Raw genomic sequence first — 18,055 nt, 5'->3', positions numbered from 1 at the left:
CACAAAGTATATGTTCTGCAACAATCTGCTGGTATATAGTATTATACAGAAGAGACAGCTGTGCATTCAGAGGGTACTGACTAATGATACCTAATCTGGCAGAGAGTATTCCCAATCCAATAGTCTGCTGCTGATGGTAAAAAGTATCAGAAAAGCTGGCATCTGCAAGTTTAAAACATATTCATAACTCAGTGCCGGAGATGAATATTCTAGTTTAACATCTGTTCATACACCTGATGCAGAATATTTCTGTAACTATCTCAACAATTTTCTTGGATCAGGAGTGAAATTACCAAGCATTCTCAAAATAGAAGTTATTACCTAAATTAACGTCCCAGAAGACCACCATCAAGTCCACCTTTTTCTCCTCCAAGAAGACAATTAAAAAGTCCACTGTGTTCTCCCCCGCCAAGCAGGCCTTGAAGAAGCCCACCGTTTCCTCCAAGAAGACCCTCAAGTAGCCCATTCGCCCCCAAAATTGTTTCCTGGGCATAAGAAAATGTTATTAATAAGATGCAATCTTTTTTCAAATCTAAAATTGTATGTTTAACAATGTGTCTCTTTGACATTACGATGACATCAATACAGAACTACAATGTAAAGTTACCATATGAATCAAAAAGAACATTCCGATTATCTGGGACCGAATGTACAACCATTCATTTTTGCTAGTCACAAATTGCGTCAATTTATGACTTGCAATTTGCGACTCGCAAAAATGAATGTACAGCAGTGTCTCAGGCACTGTCTGCGATTTCCAATGAGGGATCATTATTATTCATGAGGTTGTCACAATTTGCGACCCAATTGGTAATGACCCACACTCATAGGGATGGTGGCCTGCTGGGGTCACAGACCACCATGTCTTTGACTGTTTTTTCAATAAAGCAGTTAAAAAAGAAATTCATCATATTTTCCTTGACCCCTTGGCAGTGGGGTGTTCCCCCCCCCGCTGTGCGGGTGGGAGAGAGCCCGCTAGCAGCGCCGCTGTCCTGCTGACGAGCTTGGCTCATCATGAGGCACAGCGGAGCTGAGCTGCCCTTGTGACGAGCTGAACTTGTCACACCACACCCGTTTTTCAAACGTTCAGCACAGCGGGAAAATTATCCCCGCGTGCGAAAGTTCCAATGGCTATGACGAGCTGAGCTTGTCATGAGGGCAGCTCAACTGTCCCTCATGACGAGCTGAGCTTGTCAACAGTACACAAGGTGTTTAAGGAAAATGGGATGCATTTAAAGAAGAAAAGTTTAACTTTTCAGTATTATTTTTTAAGGACAGAGAGTGGTACCTGGGACCACTGCCTGCTCTTAAAAAATATTTTCACACCCATTCCCATTCCCGAGTAGCTTACCACCCTTCTGAAAAGGGTGGTAAACTGTAAGTGTTTTGCTACCGCAAATGCGGACGCAAAACAATGGTACATGCCATTTACCCTCGCTATTAGGAAGGGACGCCCTTGGCACGTCCTTTCCTAATAGCGAGTTGCAAACCATATTTTGTGATTTGCTAATAGGTTAGCAACACGCAAAATATGGTTTGTACATGAGCTTGACCTTTTTAGCGGTTGCAAACAGGCCAAATTCATGTTTGCCACCGCAAAAAACGGTCGTACATCCGCCCCTCAAAGTGCTAAATGAACTCATTGCAAGTCAAAGGCATGTGCTGATGACAAGGAATGTGTGCAGCGAGCCAACAACATTTTTTTTATGCATGCTTTATAATATTATCAAACAGACAATGAAAATTGATAATTTGCCTCTTGCAGCATTCTCTTTTCATAGCTCAGCCTAGTGTACACACACTGTAAGACTGTGTAAGAGCTAAATACAGGATGCATATTCGCGTGACATTTCTCTGCCCTTTCATTGCTGGCGTGGGGAAATGTAAAATTAAATTTCTGAATTCAATGTTGCTGAAAGTCTTGTTACCTTTTCCGTTAGTTTCTCACTATTAATTTGGATTGTAATAACTCCTACCTCACTGTGTGTTTGCTTCGAAAATTATAACAATCTCACTTGTCTGAAATGCTCTGCACATAAATGTGATGCCATGCTCAAGTTTCATGCCCATTTCGTCCCAGAATGTCAGGTCAAGCCATAAAAAACGGTAGTCCATTTTCTATGAAATGCATGCAGCTAATTTCTTTTTTTGTAAAGACATTTTGACAAAATGCAGTATCCCAATGGTTCTCGGATCACTGCAAACACTGCACATATGAAGCAACTGTCAGACTTGCGTGGGGTGTCAAAGGTTTCCAACATTTTTATGTGCTGTCAGAAGCTTCTAACAGTTTTAAGCATGTTTTAAAAAAGTAGTCTCAGCGACTTGGCGATGTGGCGAGCACAAGGTAAGTGGTCTTATTTAATTTTTAATTTTACTTTCCCTATCTCGCCATCTGTTCACTTGCCCTTCACCGCCCTGCCCCATCCCACTGCCTGACTGTGGTTACCTGTGCCATTCACGCCTGATTCCTGACCTGTGCTGCACTGCATGCCTTCCTCATAAATGAGGCCCCTAATGAGCAATTTTATCTGGAGTACTTTTTCCAGTAACATTTTTAAAATGTATTCAAACTTTAATGATTCAGTAATTGTTTAAAGTTACAACAATACTTTCTCATTTTTATATTTCACAACTTTCACTGCACTTTAACTGCACTTCCTTGACAAACTGTCTTTCTGAGGAATCCTTTTTCCCAAATCAAGGTGTGATTAATCATATCTTTGTATTCACAATACTTGTCTGGGCAGTTTGTTTCCCAAGGGTATTTCAGTTTTTTACTTGTGTTTTTTCCTGGCCATTCCACGGCTTTAGAGTAATTTAGTAGCAGAGAAATGAAGAAAATTGATTTACCAGTACTCCTGATAATGTACCAAGAAGAGGTCCTAGGAGATTTTTCTGCACATAAACAAGAGCAATGAACATGTTATTAATAATGAGATATAAGGTCATACCGTAATATTCATCTCTATTAACAGTGGTGGCAGTCATGTGCAACTTACAAGGGGCAGTGGCCCACTTGCACACATGCACACTCCCTTAAACCCATACATTCACATGCAGACATTCACCCACACAGCCATTCACAACACTCACAAATAGACATGCATTTATGCATAAATGCACGCACCAAACTGTCAATAAAAACAACACTTAACTGCTGCAGCTCTCGGGCAGGAAGCCTTGTATGTGCCAGCAGGGTTGGGACTGCTGCTTCCTAGGTCAGCCAATGAGGGCAGGCAAAAGTCCCTACTTCGCTACAGGAGTAGGATGGGGTTTGAGAGACTGCTTACGGCACGCACTCTGTGATGAGGAGTCAGCGATAGACATTCAACCCAAGGCACTTCAGCGCTTAAAGCTGAAGTGCCCACGCAAGCGGCTCTGATACTCTCTCTCATCACGAGGGAGATGGCCTCAAGGACCTTTGTGGAACTAAGGAGGTAATGCCCACAGGAGCTGTGAAATCCTCTGCCCAGCAAAGTTCAGGTCCGGCATTCCAGAGCATGCGCATTTAGTCCATGTCTAGCTCCTGGCTGCCCAACCTGAAACTAAAGAGTGATCCGTCAGCCTGACAGACACTCTTTATGTCCAAAAGGTGCAGAGGCATGGCCACTGCTGTTTATTAGTAATGACAACATGTGGACAGAGCAACTTATTCATTACTAAAAATGCATAGACATGCAATAATGCAAAAGTATGCACTGATTGACAGTATTACACATCACCACAATAAAATGTAAATTAGAGAGGGTGTGTTTTTACCACTAATTTGAGAACTCCACCCAACAAGCTGCCAAGAAGGGTTTCACATTTCTTGGGTTCCATGTTTTCAACAGACCCAGAAACCTATATCAGAGGAGAAAAGGTTACATTCCAATTGAGATGTCATGATTGTTTAAAAGTTCAGACTCTTATGGTTGTGCAAGTGTTTTTAATTGGACCTTGTTCCTCAGAATACAGTAATGTTATAATTTCGATGTTACATTTTTTAGAGTGAGAAATGTATATCTAGGAATGTTTGAGATCAGCAACACTTTAGCAACACTAGGTCTGCTGTGCCTTCATGTTAAATCTAATGTTAAACATATTAAAACCTGTACATAAACATGTTGTCTCTCAAACTATGAATAGAGTTATAGGGTTAAAGTAGAAAGGTATGCAATTGGAGTTCTTTATTTTAGTGCAACAACAAACATTATGGTGGGATTTACAATTTGGCAAAAAATGGGGAATTGCACAAAGAAAACAAAAGGCAGGCACCTGCCATATTCAAAGATAGAGCTGTTGCATGTTCTTCTCTTGTGAATACTTGAAAGTGTGTCCATGAGGGGTATACATGAAAGACATAACAGAGTTAAAATAATTAAGTCTAAGTAATGCAGAGACTAGTTTGAGTCTCTTGGATGAGAAATATCACAGAAGAGCACACCAAATCGCCAGTAGAATGATGCAAGCTATGACCGGTCACAATGCAACACATTGGGGTAAAGATGGTATTCTTTCTAATCAAAATTAAATGCTCCTAGAAAGTTGTTTGCATATAATATTATGTGCAAAAACACAAGAGAAAGATAAACTGGATGTATTTTGCATAATTACACTCCAAGAGATTGTATAGCTGCATACTGATGACATTTTAGAGTTAAAGAAATGGCTTTATGACATTTAATTGCAAAAAGGTAATTCAACTAAAATACAATTGGTCCCTCCATTGCAGAGAATATAACTGATAGATTACCTTCAAGAATTGGCATGTAATGGATTTGCTTTACCTGAACTAATGCCCCCATTTCTTGGATCTGCATCTGGGAAAAACCCTGGAAAGGAGTTTAAAAAGTGAGGAAGAGGTACTTCTTTTATGGGATGAAAACACAGACAGACAAGGAATGCTAGTGTATTGTAGCCTTTGCATGGAACAATGCCTTCTTAAAGACTTATATTCCTGCTAATACAATTGTCAGTTCAACATTTATGTAAAAGGGCACCTGACTTTAAATCTATCAAAGCCATTTCGATTTCTTTAAATCTTTTCATAGTTCTTTTATGAATGTATATTGTAATTATAGTATTAAGTGACATTTTAATCTTTGCCATATTTTTTTTCTCTATAAATATTTATTGTTATTTGGCCACAGTTTACCTTGAATTTTGAACATAAAAAAATAGCAATGAACATGCATGTTTGTGATATGTACAGCAGTACAAAACAAAGACTTGTATTTTGTTGCCTAAAGTACGAAGAAATTTACTTTGAATACCATAGCAGTGGAGATGCAAAATAGGAGTCTATTTGGAATATTAAAATATGACGAGTTATAGGAAGTATCAAAATAAGCAGGTGTGGGTTGCAGAGAGTAGCAATAGTAGGCTGAACAGAGTATATCATTGCAAAATTCTTTCAGTCGCTATTTAGGAGACAGAGAGGCACAACCAACAGTTCTGAAGTCCTTTTTGTGAAAGGGTTCCCAAAACACTCTGAATGACTCATTTGTCAGTCCGCTACCATATGTAGGTCATAACAAAGAGTAAATCACAAGAACTACAATATTATTAAAAGAGAATGTATCACACTCTGGAGATATGCCACTACGAAAGTGTCATTAAGTAGAGATATTTGTGGATAGCATTAGTACAACAGGGCTGTTTTGTGATTTATATTTGGGGTCCATGAGACCTTCAACATCATTTTGAATGAAGCTTATTTTCTTATAAATACTGCTACATCATCATACCTGTAGTCACTTGACACATTATAGAGGGTGAGAATGAAAGTAACAATGAATTTCTGTAAACAGTACTGCAATATACTATCATTTTATGGAGCAGGAGGGCAAAGGATTTGTAAGCACAAAAAACATTATGTACTACAAGATGCAGTGAGTAGGTATGTGGGTCAAGCGAAAGTAATGCATTTCTTCATGGCCACAGTAGACCGATTACGGGAGAGAATGTTTTGGGAAAAGTTAAGCATGTTTTATGATGCTGAATGATTTTGCTTCGTTATCCATTTTATTTGTTGTCCATTATTATCTTTACTGGCATTCTATATTGTTTTATCTTCCTTGTCTCATAAGTGATGGCAAATTCTAAATATGATAAAAGTTCACCCATTTTTACAATTTTAACAGAATCTGAAGGAGAGATTTGACATCAGCAAGGACTGCGGGATAATGGAGATGTTTGGCAACTCTTTGGGATCAAAGGAACAATTGTTTAAATACATAAATTGAAAGAAGGAAACTCGAAGATACTTCATTGTTAGACGCTTCATATTTGAATAACATCACAGGCTGTAAAATGGTAAATTAACTAAAGAAGTGCCAACTAATCCACTAAAGAGGTTTCAGGGTATTGAGAACCCTGGAAAAAATTAGTACCTTTAAAACCCCCTACAGGGATCAACGCTTCACAGATGAAGCTCTGGAATCATGGATAAAATGCACTGTTAGACTTCTTTGTGTTTGGACAATTGAGCAGATAATTCATCAGACAGGTGTACGGTACAATGACTACGAATAAGTTGTGAATGTCCCAAATTAACAGGAGCCCAATGACTCACTGATCTGAAGGGAAGTAGGTATGGTGTATATCACACTCTGCAACTGACATTTATATTATTTATTGATAAGTAAATAAATATTGTCTTACCATCTGTCGCATCACATCTTCAACAGAGCACCCCAAGTCATCAGCCAATTCTTCCTAAGGATCAATTAAGAAACACAAAATCTAATTTATACATGTTTTACTGAGAAAACCAGCAGTGAAAAACTTGCAAACAAGTGTCTATTCCTAATTGTTTGATTTTTGTGTGAAGACTGAGTCATATCTAATTGGGTAAATTCCGCTCATTCATTTGTCAGTAAATTACCCAAATGCATCTCATAAAAGAATTGAATTTTAGAAGTCTTCAATGCTGTTAATCACTGCAAATGATCTCTTCCCACCTCTGCCTCACTAGTTTTTGCATCAGGGCTGTCTGTAACATTTACATCAATAATGGAAGGGATGAATGTATGAATTACACAAGAAAATGTCACCCTTCCACTATTTTTTGTAAATAAATGTATTTCTTCACAGACACTAACAAATATAGAATGACATACTCAAGGGGGTATATATATTAAATATTAAACCAAAGGCAGACACATACATTTATAGAGACAACAAGATACATTTATTAGTTGACAGGCAGATCACATACAGAACTAGTGTACTGTTTCAAATGAATAATTTGTTATAATAACACGTATTCAAATCATGAAAGAAATAAAGTATCTGTTTTACCAAAACAGTGAGGAGATTGTGCAGACTACATTTCATTTCAAATGTCCTGCCCTTTGATGTGCTTTTCTGAAAAAGAAAAAGAAAGTTGTGATAAAAACATTACATTTTGAAAAAGCTGTCTAAGTGAGACCACTCATCAATTGAGTACAATAGGGAGCGGTTTTTCCCTATGGCTTTAGTTATCCTCTAGGCCAGGTAAAACCAATATTTGTATTTTATTTAGTTTGGGAAACATTTATCACAATAACTGAGGGAAACATTCAATCTAAAGTAAAATTTGAACATAAACATTGCCAGTGAAGCAAGTTGAGCCATTGGTTATAAAATAGTCCTCAGGCCATTTGTTCCTACTGGAAGTCCATCCTTCCTAAGGTATCTAGACTGAGGGTTTCACACTAAGCAATTGTAGAGTGGTGGAACAGCTTTCATTCTCAGTGAGACACTTTGAAGAAAGAACATATCACTGTACTACTTGTTTCACCGTAAAGGGTTAGGAATACATAATTGCTCTCATTGGGTGATTTGCAACTTGCACTGGTAGAAATGCGTCAGTACATTCCCGGTTACACTGCACAGTTGTAGAAATATGATTTAAATTCTGACTGACTATACTCTCCAGGTTTGGAAGTGAAGTAATTTTATTCCGGCTCCTGTTCTTGGGTCTAAATTTCACAGTACTGCACACCAATACATTCAATACTGGTAAAAAGCCGGTAAAGAGACATCACCTTCTAATGCTGTTCAGCATATCAGTTAGTTTTTTATGTGTGTATGTGTGTATGTGGACATGTATGAATATAATATTTTGTGGAGCAATGTACATGGTCAAAGACAAGCTTAAAATCTGCAAGTAATAGAGATAACTGAGTTGTGGATGGGTAATGGTCACTTTGCCACTGGATTAAAGCAAGGCTGGCTGAAGATGGCTGTAATGCCAGAAACCGGTCCTAGGAAGTTTGAATCCAGACCAGGGAAAGCATTGCTTGGCAGTTCGGGCTGGACTGTTCCCATGAGGCACAGGGTCAGACTGATTTGCATATGGCCATGTCTGAACTGGGGTGGCAGAGTGGGCTAAAGAACGGTGATGGATTAAACCCAGATCTGTTGACTGGGTGTGAGGGTTTGATTGGTTCAGATGCTCTGTCCATCATCACCCCCTTTCGTACTGTTAAACTCTTTTATAGCATGTTAATTGTAAGTTGCCATTTAATTCTTTATGGAAAGCTTTGAAACGGCCATCCTTGTCTGTCATTCTTAAGAGAATATTTCCGCCTATTGGTGCAAAATTACCTTTCTAGAAATAGTGAGAGTTCTAGTCCTAATCATTGACTTGCTCTATTGGCTAGAATTTGAGACTAAATAATATGCCGACAGCAGTTGTAAGGAACACCTACAGCATGCTCCTTCCAAATACCAAATTCATGTGAGCATGCTATTTCTTTTTAGAAGCTGATGAAATGTGCTGATTTCTAAAATCAGATCAGACCACTTTGCAAAGCATGTTTACGGTTGCAAACGCAGAATTTGAGGTTTTGCGACTTTATAAATGGTTAGTGTATATGACCAATAATCTTGCCCTGTTTGGAATAAATCTTTGAGCATATCCTGTATTGGAAGGTGTACGATTAAAGTGTAAGACTACCTACAAATTTGTAGTTTCCAACTTTGCTAGGGAAATCTGGCCCTGGATCGCTCAGCTATCACCCCCTAGAGTGTGGTCACTGACTCAGATTACACCATTGTGGTCTAATATGAACGTGTTTCAAAGATGTACGAGTATGTAAGCTTTCTGTGAATACCTAGCTCTCAGAAAACGAATCATTTGAATCTGATTAGAAACACAAGTAGCCCTTTACGTCAACAATATTTATAACCTCTCATAACCATGCCAGTATAACTTTAAAGACCTGCACTCTAATTCTACCACTGAATAATCAGGACTTACCAAGGAAGTAATGCACATTTTCACTGCAGGGGCATGATGACCACCCATGCAAGTGCTACAACATCCCTTCTTCTTGATATTCTGGCTACTTAAGAGAACTGCTGTTTTTATCCTGAAGTTCAGTTAAGATAAGAAATGAGAATTTTACCATGATCATTTGGTAATTCTTCAGGTTGCTCTTTATGCATCGTGTGAAGTAATAGGCATCTTCTTGCTGAAAAAAATCAATATAAGTAGCCAATCAGTTTCTGCAAATAAAAGGAATGTAAGAAGAGTCTATCTGACCAAAGGGCATATTTACAAAAGAATAGAGGAGCGTGCTTTAAGCTAAAATTGATGCCACGTTTTGCCATTCTGAAAACGCAAGGATGCGCCATATTCACGAAGATTTGCCACACCCCTGTGTTTTCCTTTGTCTGGCACTAAATTAAGCTGGCTAGCACCAATGCAGGCCCCCTTGCACCATAGTGCAAGGGAGCCTGCATTGAGGGATTTAATGTTGATGTGCAGGAAGGTGTCCCTTCCTGCACATAAACATTCACTAATGGTGATGTGTAACTCCTATGTAACTCCTATGTATGTTGCATTGTGCACCTTCCTGCACATAAACAATCATGCATGGTGATTTGCAGTTTCTACGTGTGCTACACTATGCAGCACACATAGAAACAGCAAAATTGAGGATAATATTATTATTTCTCCTAGTTTCACCATGTTAAGAACCAGGTTATTTTTCATCTTAATTTTGGTGCTGCCCCATAATGAAGCCATCCTTGTAAATAGGGGGTAGCGTAAAACTCAATGGGTGTTGTGGCAGAACGCCCACTGCAACACCTATTGCCCGCCTCCTCACACATAGCATGAAAGGTGGCCTTATTTACAAAGCGGTGTTAAGGCACGTTAAGTGACTTAACACTGCCTTGTAATTAAGGCGAAGGGTTTATTGCCACAGGAACATCACAAAAAGTGACATTCCTGAGGCGATAAGCCCTTGTAAATATGCCTTCCAGTGTTCGCTGTTTGTTATGGTGAAGGGCAAAGAGAGTGCAGTCATCTCTCCTTTCCACAAGAATCTTCCATGTATGTGGCCTTTCATATTTTAGATGGATATAAGAATCGCTCTAGTGCAAGCCTGGCTATACTCTATTTTTTCCTAGAAACTGTGAACTGAAACAGCAGTAGTATTGGTTTTGCTTTTCTGTAAAGAGCGAAATGTTCCACAATTAACGTAGTTGCTCAACAATAAACTTTTGCTCAAGGCCAAACATGGAACAATATAGTTCACTATAGTTTAAATCCGAATTATAATCGAATCTGCAGCATAGGTTGTAGAATTGTAAAGCCTAATTAGGTATATATACACTTCCCTTAGATATGTAGTCAGGGGGTGAACTACACTGCATGGAGCAGCCTTGAATCTGGCAGGTTCATGTTGCTAAGGTTTCAAGAGAGCAGTTAGCTGATGATCTTAACCCCATTGCCGCGAGGCTAATTTCCCTATGGCGCAGGGGAGGGGGGCGCGCGCGGCACCGCGATGCTGATGACGAGCTTGTGCTGATGATGAGCTGATCTTGTCATGGCCCCGCACGCTTAATGGAACGCCCAACACAGCTGGGTAATTATCCCCGCATGGGCGTTCCGCGGAGGCCAATCTCAGCGCCACGGTGCTGCATGATGAGCTGAGCTCGTCATCAGCATGGAACAGGTTAAGATCTCAATAGCTAGCTGTTGAGCCCATGAAGTAAGCACCTCTTAACCAACGGAGACATACCTTCATGCTTGAAGATTTCTGCTGCAGGCTGTAGTCAGAAGGGATTGCTGTAAAAGATAGACATGTTAACCATATGACCTGGCCCTGGCTCACTCAGCATTCTTTAACATATTATGTTTTCCTGATGGCACAGATAGACTTTGACCCACCACTGCATTTGGTCAGAAAGTAGCACAGTGCTGAATTTCTGAACACTTATTACAAAATAAACAATCCCTACGGGATACTTTTTCACGATTATGGAAAATGCCGAAGTTAATTCTCTTTGCAATCCAACTCACATTTTAACGCATTTGCATCTCTAACCCTGACAACTTCACTGTCTAACCATTTAGTTATTTTAAATTTTGTGTAAATAATTAAAAATCCTAATTTAAGCGTGTTCCTGCCACCACTTTTTAAATCCTCAAATGTAAAACTAGCTGAATGAAATCCTTTAAATAGGTTAAAAACATTTAGCCTGACAGTCTGAATGTACCTGTAATTTCAAATGCATGGGTAAGTGAAAGAATCTTTACAGTTCAAGCAACAATCATATTCCACTATGGAACATGCTATGAATAAAGTCTATTTTTCCTCATTGTGTAAAGAAATATTGTGCTAGCGAGAAACAGTGGGAGAAGCAGGAAAAGGCAGGCCATACACAGAACACACTTGGAACGAATACCTGATCAGACAACACAATGTCGGATCCAGTTGCTTACCATCCTCAATCATTTAATAAAAAGAAGCCTGAAATGAAAGTCGTCAGTTTCAGTCACTGCTTCTTTACTCACAGTACCTAGGGAGAATGGCAAAATGACTAGCAGCAGGAGTTCATAGGTCAATCCATTAACTGTTTGTGTCATACTGCCAAAATGACTCATTAATAACTAGTAGATCACGTCAAGACCGAGTTTCAAATTACAGATCACCCAGAAAAATAACTAGAAATGTTTTCCCATTATCAGGTGCCTGATCCTCTTGGAATATGTTTTGAATTCATTTGATTGGTTCTCTCCCCTTTAGGTAATCGTGTCTCATTTTCTGAATTGATGTTGAACCTTTTTAATGGTTTAATAATAAGATGGAATACATATGGATTCATTAATATGATGTCTTATAAAGGTACTGATATATCCGTGGGAAACCATGAAAAGGGCACTGTGATTGGCTAGGAAGTGAGCTAAACAGATTATACTACAATGTTAGGCAAGAGTTCAAAAAACACCCACCACACTGCATAGAGACTATACACTGCTGCAATAAGTAAATGTGGCGTCCAAATCCCAAACATCCAACCTGGAGCTCATCATGTTTGCCTTCGTATGAAAGTGAATTGAACCACCGTTTAAACATTATTCTGAATAACGACAAAATAAATTTATTTTTAGGTCACACGGCTTTAAACAGTGAGTGTTCCCAAGAATCTTTATACGAAAGTAGTTCTCTAAAAACGTGGCAGACTTTGGCATACATTCCCTTAATTCAAGGAACCCTTACTTACCCAAGCATCCACCGAGAGCCACGAGGAGCAGGGCAACAGGCAGCATCATGTTTGCTGTAGGCCTGGTATTTGAGCCTTTTGCAGAACTGCTGATCACTCAAACACCTGTGAAAAGGTCCATGCCTGAGGCCTCTATTTATGCCGATAGCAAGTGCCTTAGGAGGCAGGATCTTCCCAGAAACATGCGCTATGGTCATCGCCTGGGTCCTGTCAACCAGAACATCACAGAGATGTTCAATACAATGGGCGTTTTGGACCTATTTGAAAAAGATTTAGTGGATTACTTAGATAAGGACCGCGAGGCATGAGAAAGTGGCTGGGACTCTTTGCAAATAATGTGGTTTTTTGTTCTTTGTTTACCTCCTTAAGGGCCTTCTAGATCCTTCTATTGATAGAAGCATGAATCTTCCCACCTGTATTAGCCCTCAGCTGCTACTAAGTCAAATCATATTCCCACTGTGACTTGGAGAAAGCGCTAAAATGACTCCTTTGGGTGGGAGCCTCGTGTCCGAATGCAATTGTACAAAAATAATACAATAGCAAAGCTAAAATGAACATTGAAAACTCAGCAATATATAGCAAGCTTGTTATGTGGTGTCTTTCTAAAACAAAAATAAAACAAAAATACAGCAAGGGATATGTTTTATGTTATTCTGATATATGTAAGTGAATGTCTTTCTAATTATTTGAACTTACTAAAACTACCCTCGTCAACCAACATTGAATTGTTTCTCTTTGGCAATGGACAGTAGTTGACCTCCAGAACTTGCATGAAGATGTAAAACATGTACAGTGCTAAGAAGTGTTAGCAGATGTTCATACATCTACAGCAGATATAATGCAGTGAGAGTGGTAGTACTGGACACTGAGAATCATTCTTAGTGTTGAAACAGCTGGCCTAAAAGACTCACTTCCTCTAAATATAGGAAAACTCGAAAAAAAACATGCTGCTGACTCTCAGCTCTTGGTCCTGGAGAGCACAAATCAAAAGCAGCAAACATGAAATCACTCTTCGTATTTTATCAAGGTAATTTCTTATGATTTGGGATGGTACCCTAGCTTAATAAACAAAACAGGCAACCTTATCACAATGCAAGGTAATTTGCATCTATATTCGTTTCCCCATTTACTATTTACGGCACATTGGACAGCCAGATTAGTCACATGACTTTGTAAATGGCCAGAGATTGGCCTGGACTGAATCAAATTATTTCATTTAAACTATTGTGGAGAAATCTCCTTACTTGGCTTTTCATATCACTGCATTTATTCAATGGCAATATCTGTATTTTACTTACATATTCAATAACTATCATGTCTATTTTAAGAAATATGCACAGCTAAAATTTATTTCCAACTTTAAATGAACAGTAAATCTTGGCATCCATGCCAACAAGAACAACGGACACAAGCACATTTTATACCAGATTAAAGAGAGAAAATGTAATATCTCTGGTTCAACTAATTGAATTTTTGTCATTGTAGTCTTCTTTTATTTATTAAAGAAAGGGTTCTATTTTTCTAACTTGACGTGGAAACCTTTCTTTGTGGTGTTTTTACTTTATTACTGTCTGAAGAGTTGCACAAATTATTTACACATTACCTCTAAGTTAAGCCTGACTGCTCTGTGCCAAGCTACCGAAGGGATGACTACAAGTTAATCTAGGGTTGGTTTGTGCCACAACCCGATGAGGCCGGTGGTTTCTGTTTGGCAAAGGCTCACAACCCAGTCAACCTAAAACCCAATTTCTTACTGTGAAATGTGTAATCTCTGCATTTACCATTAATTCTTTGCCAGGCGTTGCAAAAATCGAGTCTCTATTTGGGGTGCCTATTTGAGGAGGTTGTGATGACTTGTCTAGAGAATTATCCAGCAGAATGGTACGGTCACATACAAGTATTAAAAGGCCCTTGAAGTATAGCTAGACACCAGTGCAATAGGTCAGTGTCATCAATATTTGGTCCATAATAGCTAGCTAAGGTTAGTGCCTTCTGTCCTACGTTAATTTCTGCAACCAACCACCGGCCCGTTCAACTAATTTTTACTTTACAAGTTCTATCTCTGAGTTTGATCTACTTAAAATAGCTACTCCTTTCTTGCAGTGTTGTTGATAGGTAGCCATTATCTCCTCCATCCTACTGAACCTTGTCATAAACTCTCTGCACTGATGCCTTAATAGGTGAGTTTCATGCAACATTATTATATGTGCCTTTGACTCTTTAAAATATTGCTATGTAGATCGCTGACTCCTTGCCCCCTTTAACAAACAATGGGCGTTTTGGTCCTATTTGTAAAAGATTTAGTAGATTACTCAAATAAGGAGTTCAAGGCATGAGAAAGTGGCTGGGACTCTTTGTAAATATTGTGTTTTTTGTTCTTTGTTTACCCCCTAAAGGGCCTCTTGATCCTTCTATTGATAGAAGCATGACACTTCCCACCTGTATTACCTCTCAGCTGCTACTAAGTCAAATCAGATTCCCACTGTGACTTGGAAAGAGCGCTAAAATGACTCCTTTGGGTGGGGAACTCGTGTCCGAATGCAATTGTACAAACATAGCAATTGCTAAAATGAACAATGTAAACTCAGTATTATATAGAAAGCGTGTTATGTTGTGTTGTTCTAAAACACAAATACAGTAGGGGATATGTTTCATGTTGTGCTGATGTATGTAAGTGAATGTCCTTCTAATTATTTGAACTTACTAAACATACCCTTGCCAACCAACATTGAATTGGCTCTCTTGGACAATAGAGAGTTGAACTCCAGAGCTTGTGTATGAAGATGTAAAACGTGTACAGTGCTAAAAAGTGTTAGCAAATGTTCATCATAAGAAGGAGAGAGGATAAGTCACCTGCTAGTCACCCCCTTCTGCCATATTTCCAAGTTTCTATCTCTCTACACTGATTCAAACTGGACATTCACTTATAGATCCTAGAGTACAATATTTTTTCCTAAATGCTCCATACCTCCCCCGCCCACCCATAGAAATTCCCCCATTTCTTATTTTTGGCATCTCTAGGAATGTCTAAGGGCCAGATGTAGGTAACCAAATAACGGTCAGTAACGGCCGAAAATCGGTATTTTTTTGTTCGTTACCGACCGGTATTTGGTATTTGAGATGTAGGGAACAGAAAATCGTCCGAATCGGTAAATATACCGAATCGGTAAATTAACCGAATCTGTAAACTTTCAGAATCGGTATATTTACCAAATCGGTAAATTTACCGAATTGCAACGGTTTGCGATTCGGTAAAATTACCTAATCGGTATATTTACCGAATCGGTAAAATACAGAATCGCTAAATAAGAAGTGGCAAAAATGAAAATTGAGAAGTAGGTAAGCTCTTAAATACCGAATTTGCCTGAAATTCAGTATTTAGGAGTCAGTATTTACCATGGATTGAAATCAGGTGGTAACCAGGTGCAGACCATAAAAAAGGACCCACAATGCAATACTGTTTGCACAATGGCGGCATTGTATGTCATTGCGAGATGGCTACGGCTACAGGAGGAAGGAGAGAGTGAATGGCAGAGACAGGAGCAGGTCTTCAGGCAGAGGATCACCTTGTTCATGCTGACAGAGGCAGACATTCTCCAGAGGTACAGGTTGGAGTCAGACACCATCTTGGACCTCATCAGGGACCTCCTACCACTGTTGGAGCACACTACCCCAAGGGCACATGCCATTCCACCCCACGTGCAGGTGCTGTGCAGCCTACACCTGCTTGTGTCAGGGAGCTACCAGAGTGTTGTTGCTGCGGTAGGTGGGGTGACCCAGAGTAGCCTGTCCCGCTTTTTCCAAAAATTCCTTGACGCCATGTTACAGAGGATGGACCATTATATATCTTTCCCTGCAACCCATGGCGAACTGCTCCAAACTAAAATTGACTTTTTACCAGATGGCGCATTTCCCTAATATAATTGGCTGCATTGATGGCACCCACATTCTTATTTGTCCCCCTGATGCCACCGAATACATATATCGGAATCGTAAGTCCACCCACACCATCAATGTGCAGGTGATCTGCAATGCCAAGTGCGTCATCACTGACCTGGTGGCCACATTTCCTGGGAGTACCCATGACTCCTACATATTCCAAAACAGCGGCATCTATGCACGGCTGACAGCAGGGAAATTTGGCAAAGGATACCTCCTTGGTAAGACACATTGTGCGACCCCATTGACACCAATTGCAATAAGAAGAACATGTATGAATGTGAGTAATGTATTCCCATTTCCTTTTAGGGGACAGTGCATATGCCCTACGCTCCTTCATCCTCACCCCCTACCTCAACCCCTCAACACCCAGCCAAAGGAGATATAACAGGGCCCACAAGAGCACAAGAAATGTTGTAGAGCGTACCTTTGGCATTTGGAAGAGCAGGTTCAGGTGCCTGCACAAGAGTGGAGGTGCCCGGCAGTATACCCCCCTGACCTGCTGCAAAATCATTGCTGCCTGTGCTATGTTGCACAACCTTGCTGTGAAGAAGGGCACAGAGGTGGAGTTGTCAGACTTTGAGGATCATGACGACGAGACAGCTGTGCCTGAAACACAACCTGCTGGAGTGTCAACATCAAGTGATGGCAAATACAGACGTGAGGAGATTACACACAACTATTTCTGAGTGAGTAATGAGACACAGACAGGTTGTGTATGGGACCAACGTATTTTAATGTTGCCACAACATTCAAGCACTTCAGTGCAACAAAATAAACATTATACACATGGGACTGTATGTCCAGGGTTACTTCACCCATGACCGGTAATGTCACTTGCGCCTGCACTTCCCAGAGCCACTAGGGTGTTGGTCGCTTGGTTCAGCGTGCCTTGCAGCCTCAGCTTGGCGCCTGGTACTCCTCCGTGGCTCCACACCTGTGATAGCCATGCTGCTCCAGTTACTGGTGTCCTCAGCCTCTGCCACATCCAGGTCAGGATTCTGTGCTGTTTGGGAAATCAACAGTGCCTCTGGTGCACTCGTAATTCTGGCCATGCCCCTGGTGACCTCTGCTGTATTTTGTGTCAAGGCCTCCTGCATATTTATGCCCTTCCTGCATAGCAGGGATGTGGCAGTGGCCAATCGATTGATGGCCATATTGTGGGCACGGGCATCCCTGTGTCTTGTGTGAGACTGAATTTCAAGTTTGGAGCATAGCTGCGTAATTGAGTTGCTCATCTGCTGCATTCCTGCTGCCATATCCGTATTAGTTTTGGCAACCTCTTTATTTGACTCCACAATGTCTCTCATGCCCTTCCCCATGTCTCCTATTTGCACATTCAGGGCTCGGAGTTGGCGTTGGCAGGCTTGGATGGATTTGCCCTGCATCCTTTGAATGTTCACCATGCTCCCCTCCAGCCCACGGAACACAGTGCCCTCATACGTCCACCTGCACTGCTGCGTCTGCGTTGTCTTCTGCAAGCAGTGACTTTCTCATTTGTGGCTTGCAGTGCTGCAGAACGCACATCTACGGTGACTTGAGCCTCACCCTCACCCTCTGCTGCCCCCATTAATGGTAGTCGGGCCACAACACGCCTCCTGGCTGGTGGGCTTGCAGGAGTGGACTG

General features: G+C 40.3%; 1 protein-coding gene across 1 annotated transcript; it reads right to left on the bottom strand.

Annotated features, from left to right (window-relative positions):
* Window positions 1-326: 326 nt before the first annotated feature.
* Window positions 327-12,538, bottom strand: LOC147703267 (uncharacterized). Its single transcript, XM_086928903.1, has 9 exons — window positions 12,490-12,538; window positions 11,004-11,050; window positions 9,381-9,446; window positions 7,288-7,353; window positions 6,649-6,702; window positions 4,773-4,817; window positions 3,763-3,846; window positions 2,854-2,898; window positions 327-485 (listed from the first exon to the last, which is right to left on the bottom strand). Exons 1-9 carry the CDS (start codon window positions 12,536-12,538, stop codon window positions 327-329), a joined length of 615 nt encoding a protein of 204 aa, XP_086785029.1.
* Window positions 12,539-18,055: the final 5,517 nt, after the last annotated feature.

Source organism: Lissotriton vulgaris, chromosome 7 (genome assembly GCF_964263255.1).
Source record: "Lissotriton vulgaris chromosome 7, aLisVul1.2, whole genome shotgun sequence".
NCBI lineage: Eukaryota > Metazoa > Chordata > Amphibia > Caudata > Salamandridae > Lissotriton > Lissotriton vulgaris.
Note: the sequence above shows the minus strand (reverse complement) of the source record. Positions and strands in the feature narration are given on the sequence as shown.

Excerpts from the sequence above, each read along its gene's own strand:
- LOC147703267 (XM_086928903.1), bottom strand. The coding sequence starts at position 12,538 with ATGATGCTGCCTGTTGCCCTGCTCCTCGTGGCTCTCGGTGGATGCTTG. Across the intron at positions 6,703-7,287 it reads ACAATCTCCTCACTGTTTTG|GAAGAATTGGCTGATGACTT; the intron begins GTAAAACAGATA and ends ATTGATCCTTAG. Across the intron at positions 3,847-4,772 it reads AAATGGGGGCATTAGTTCAG|GTTTCTGGGTCTGTTGAAAA; the intron begins GTAAAGCAAATC and ends CCTCTGATATAG.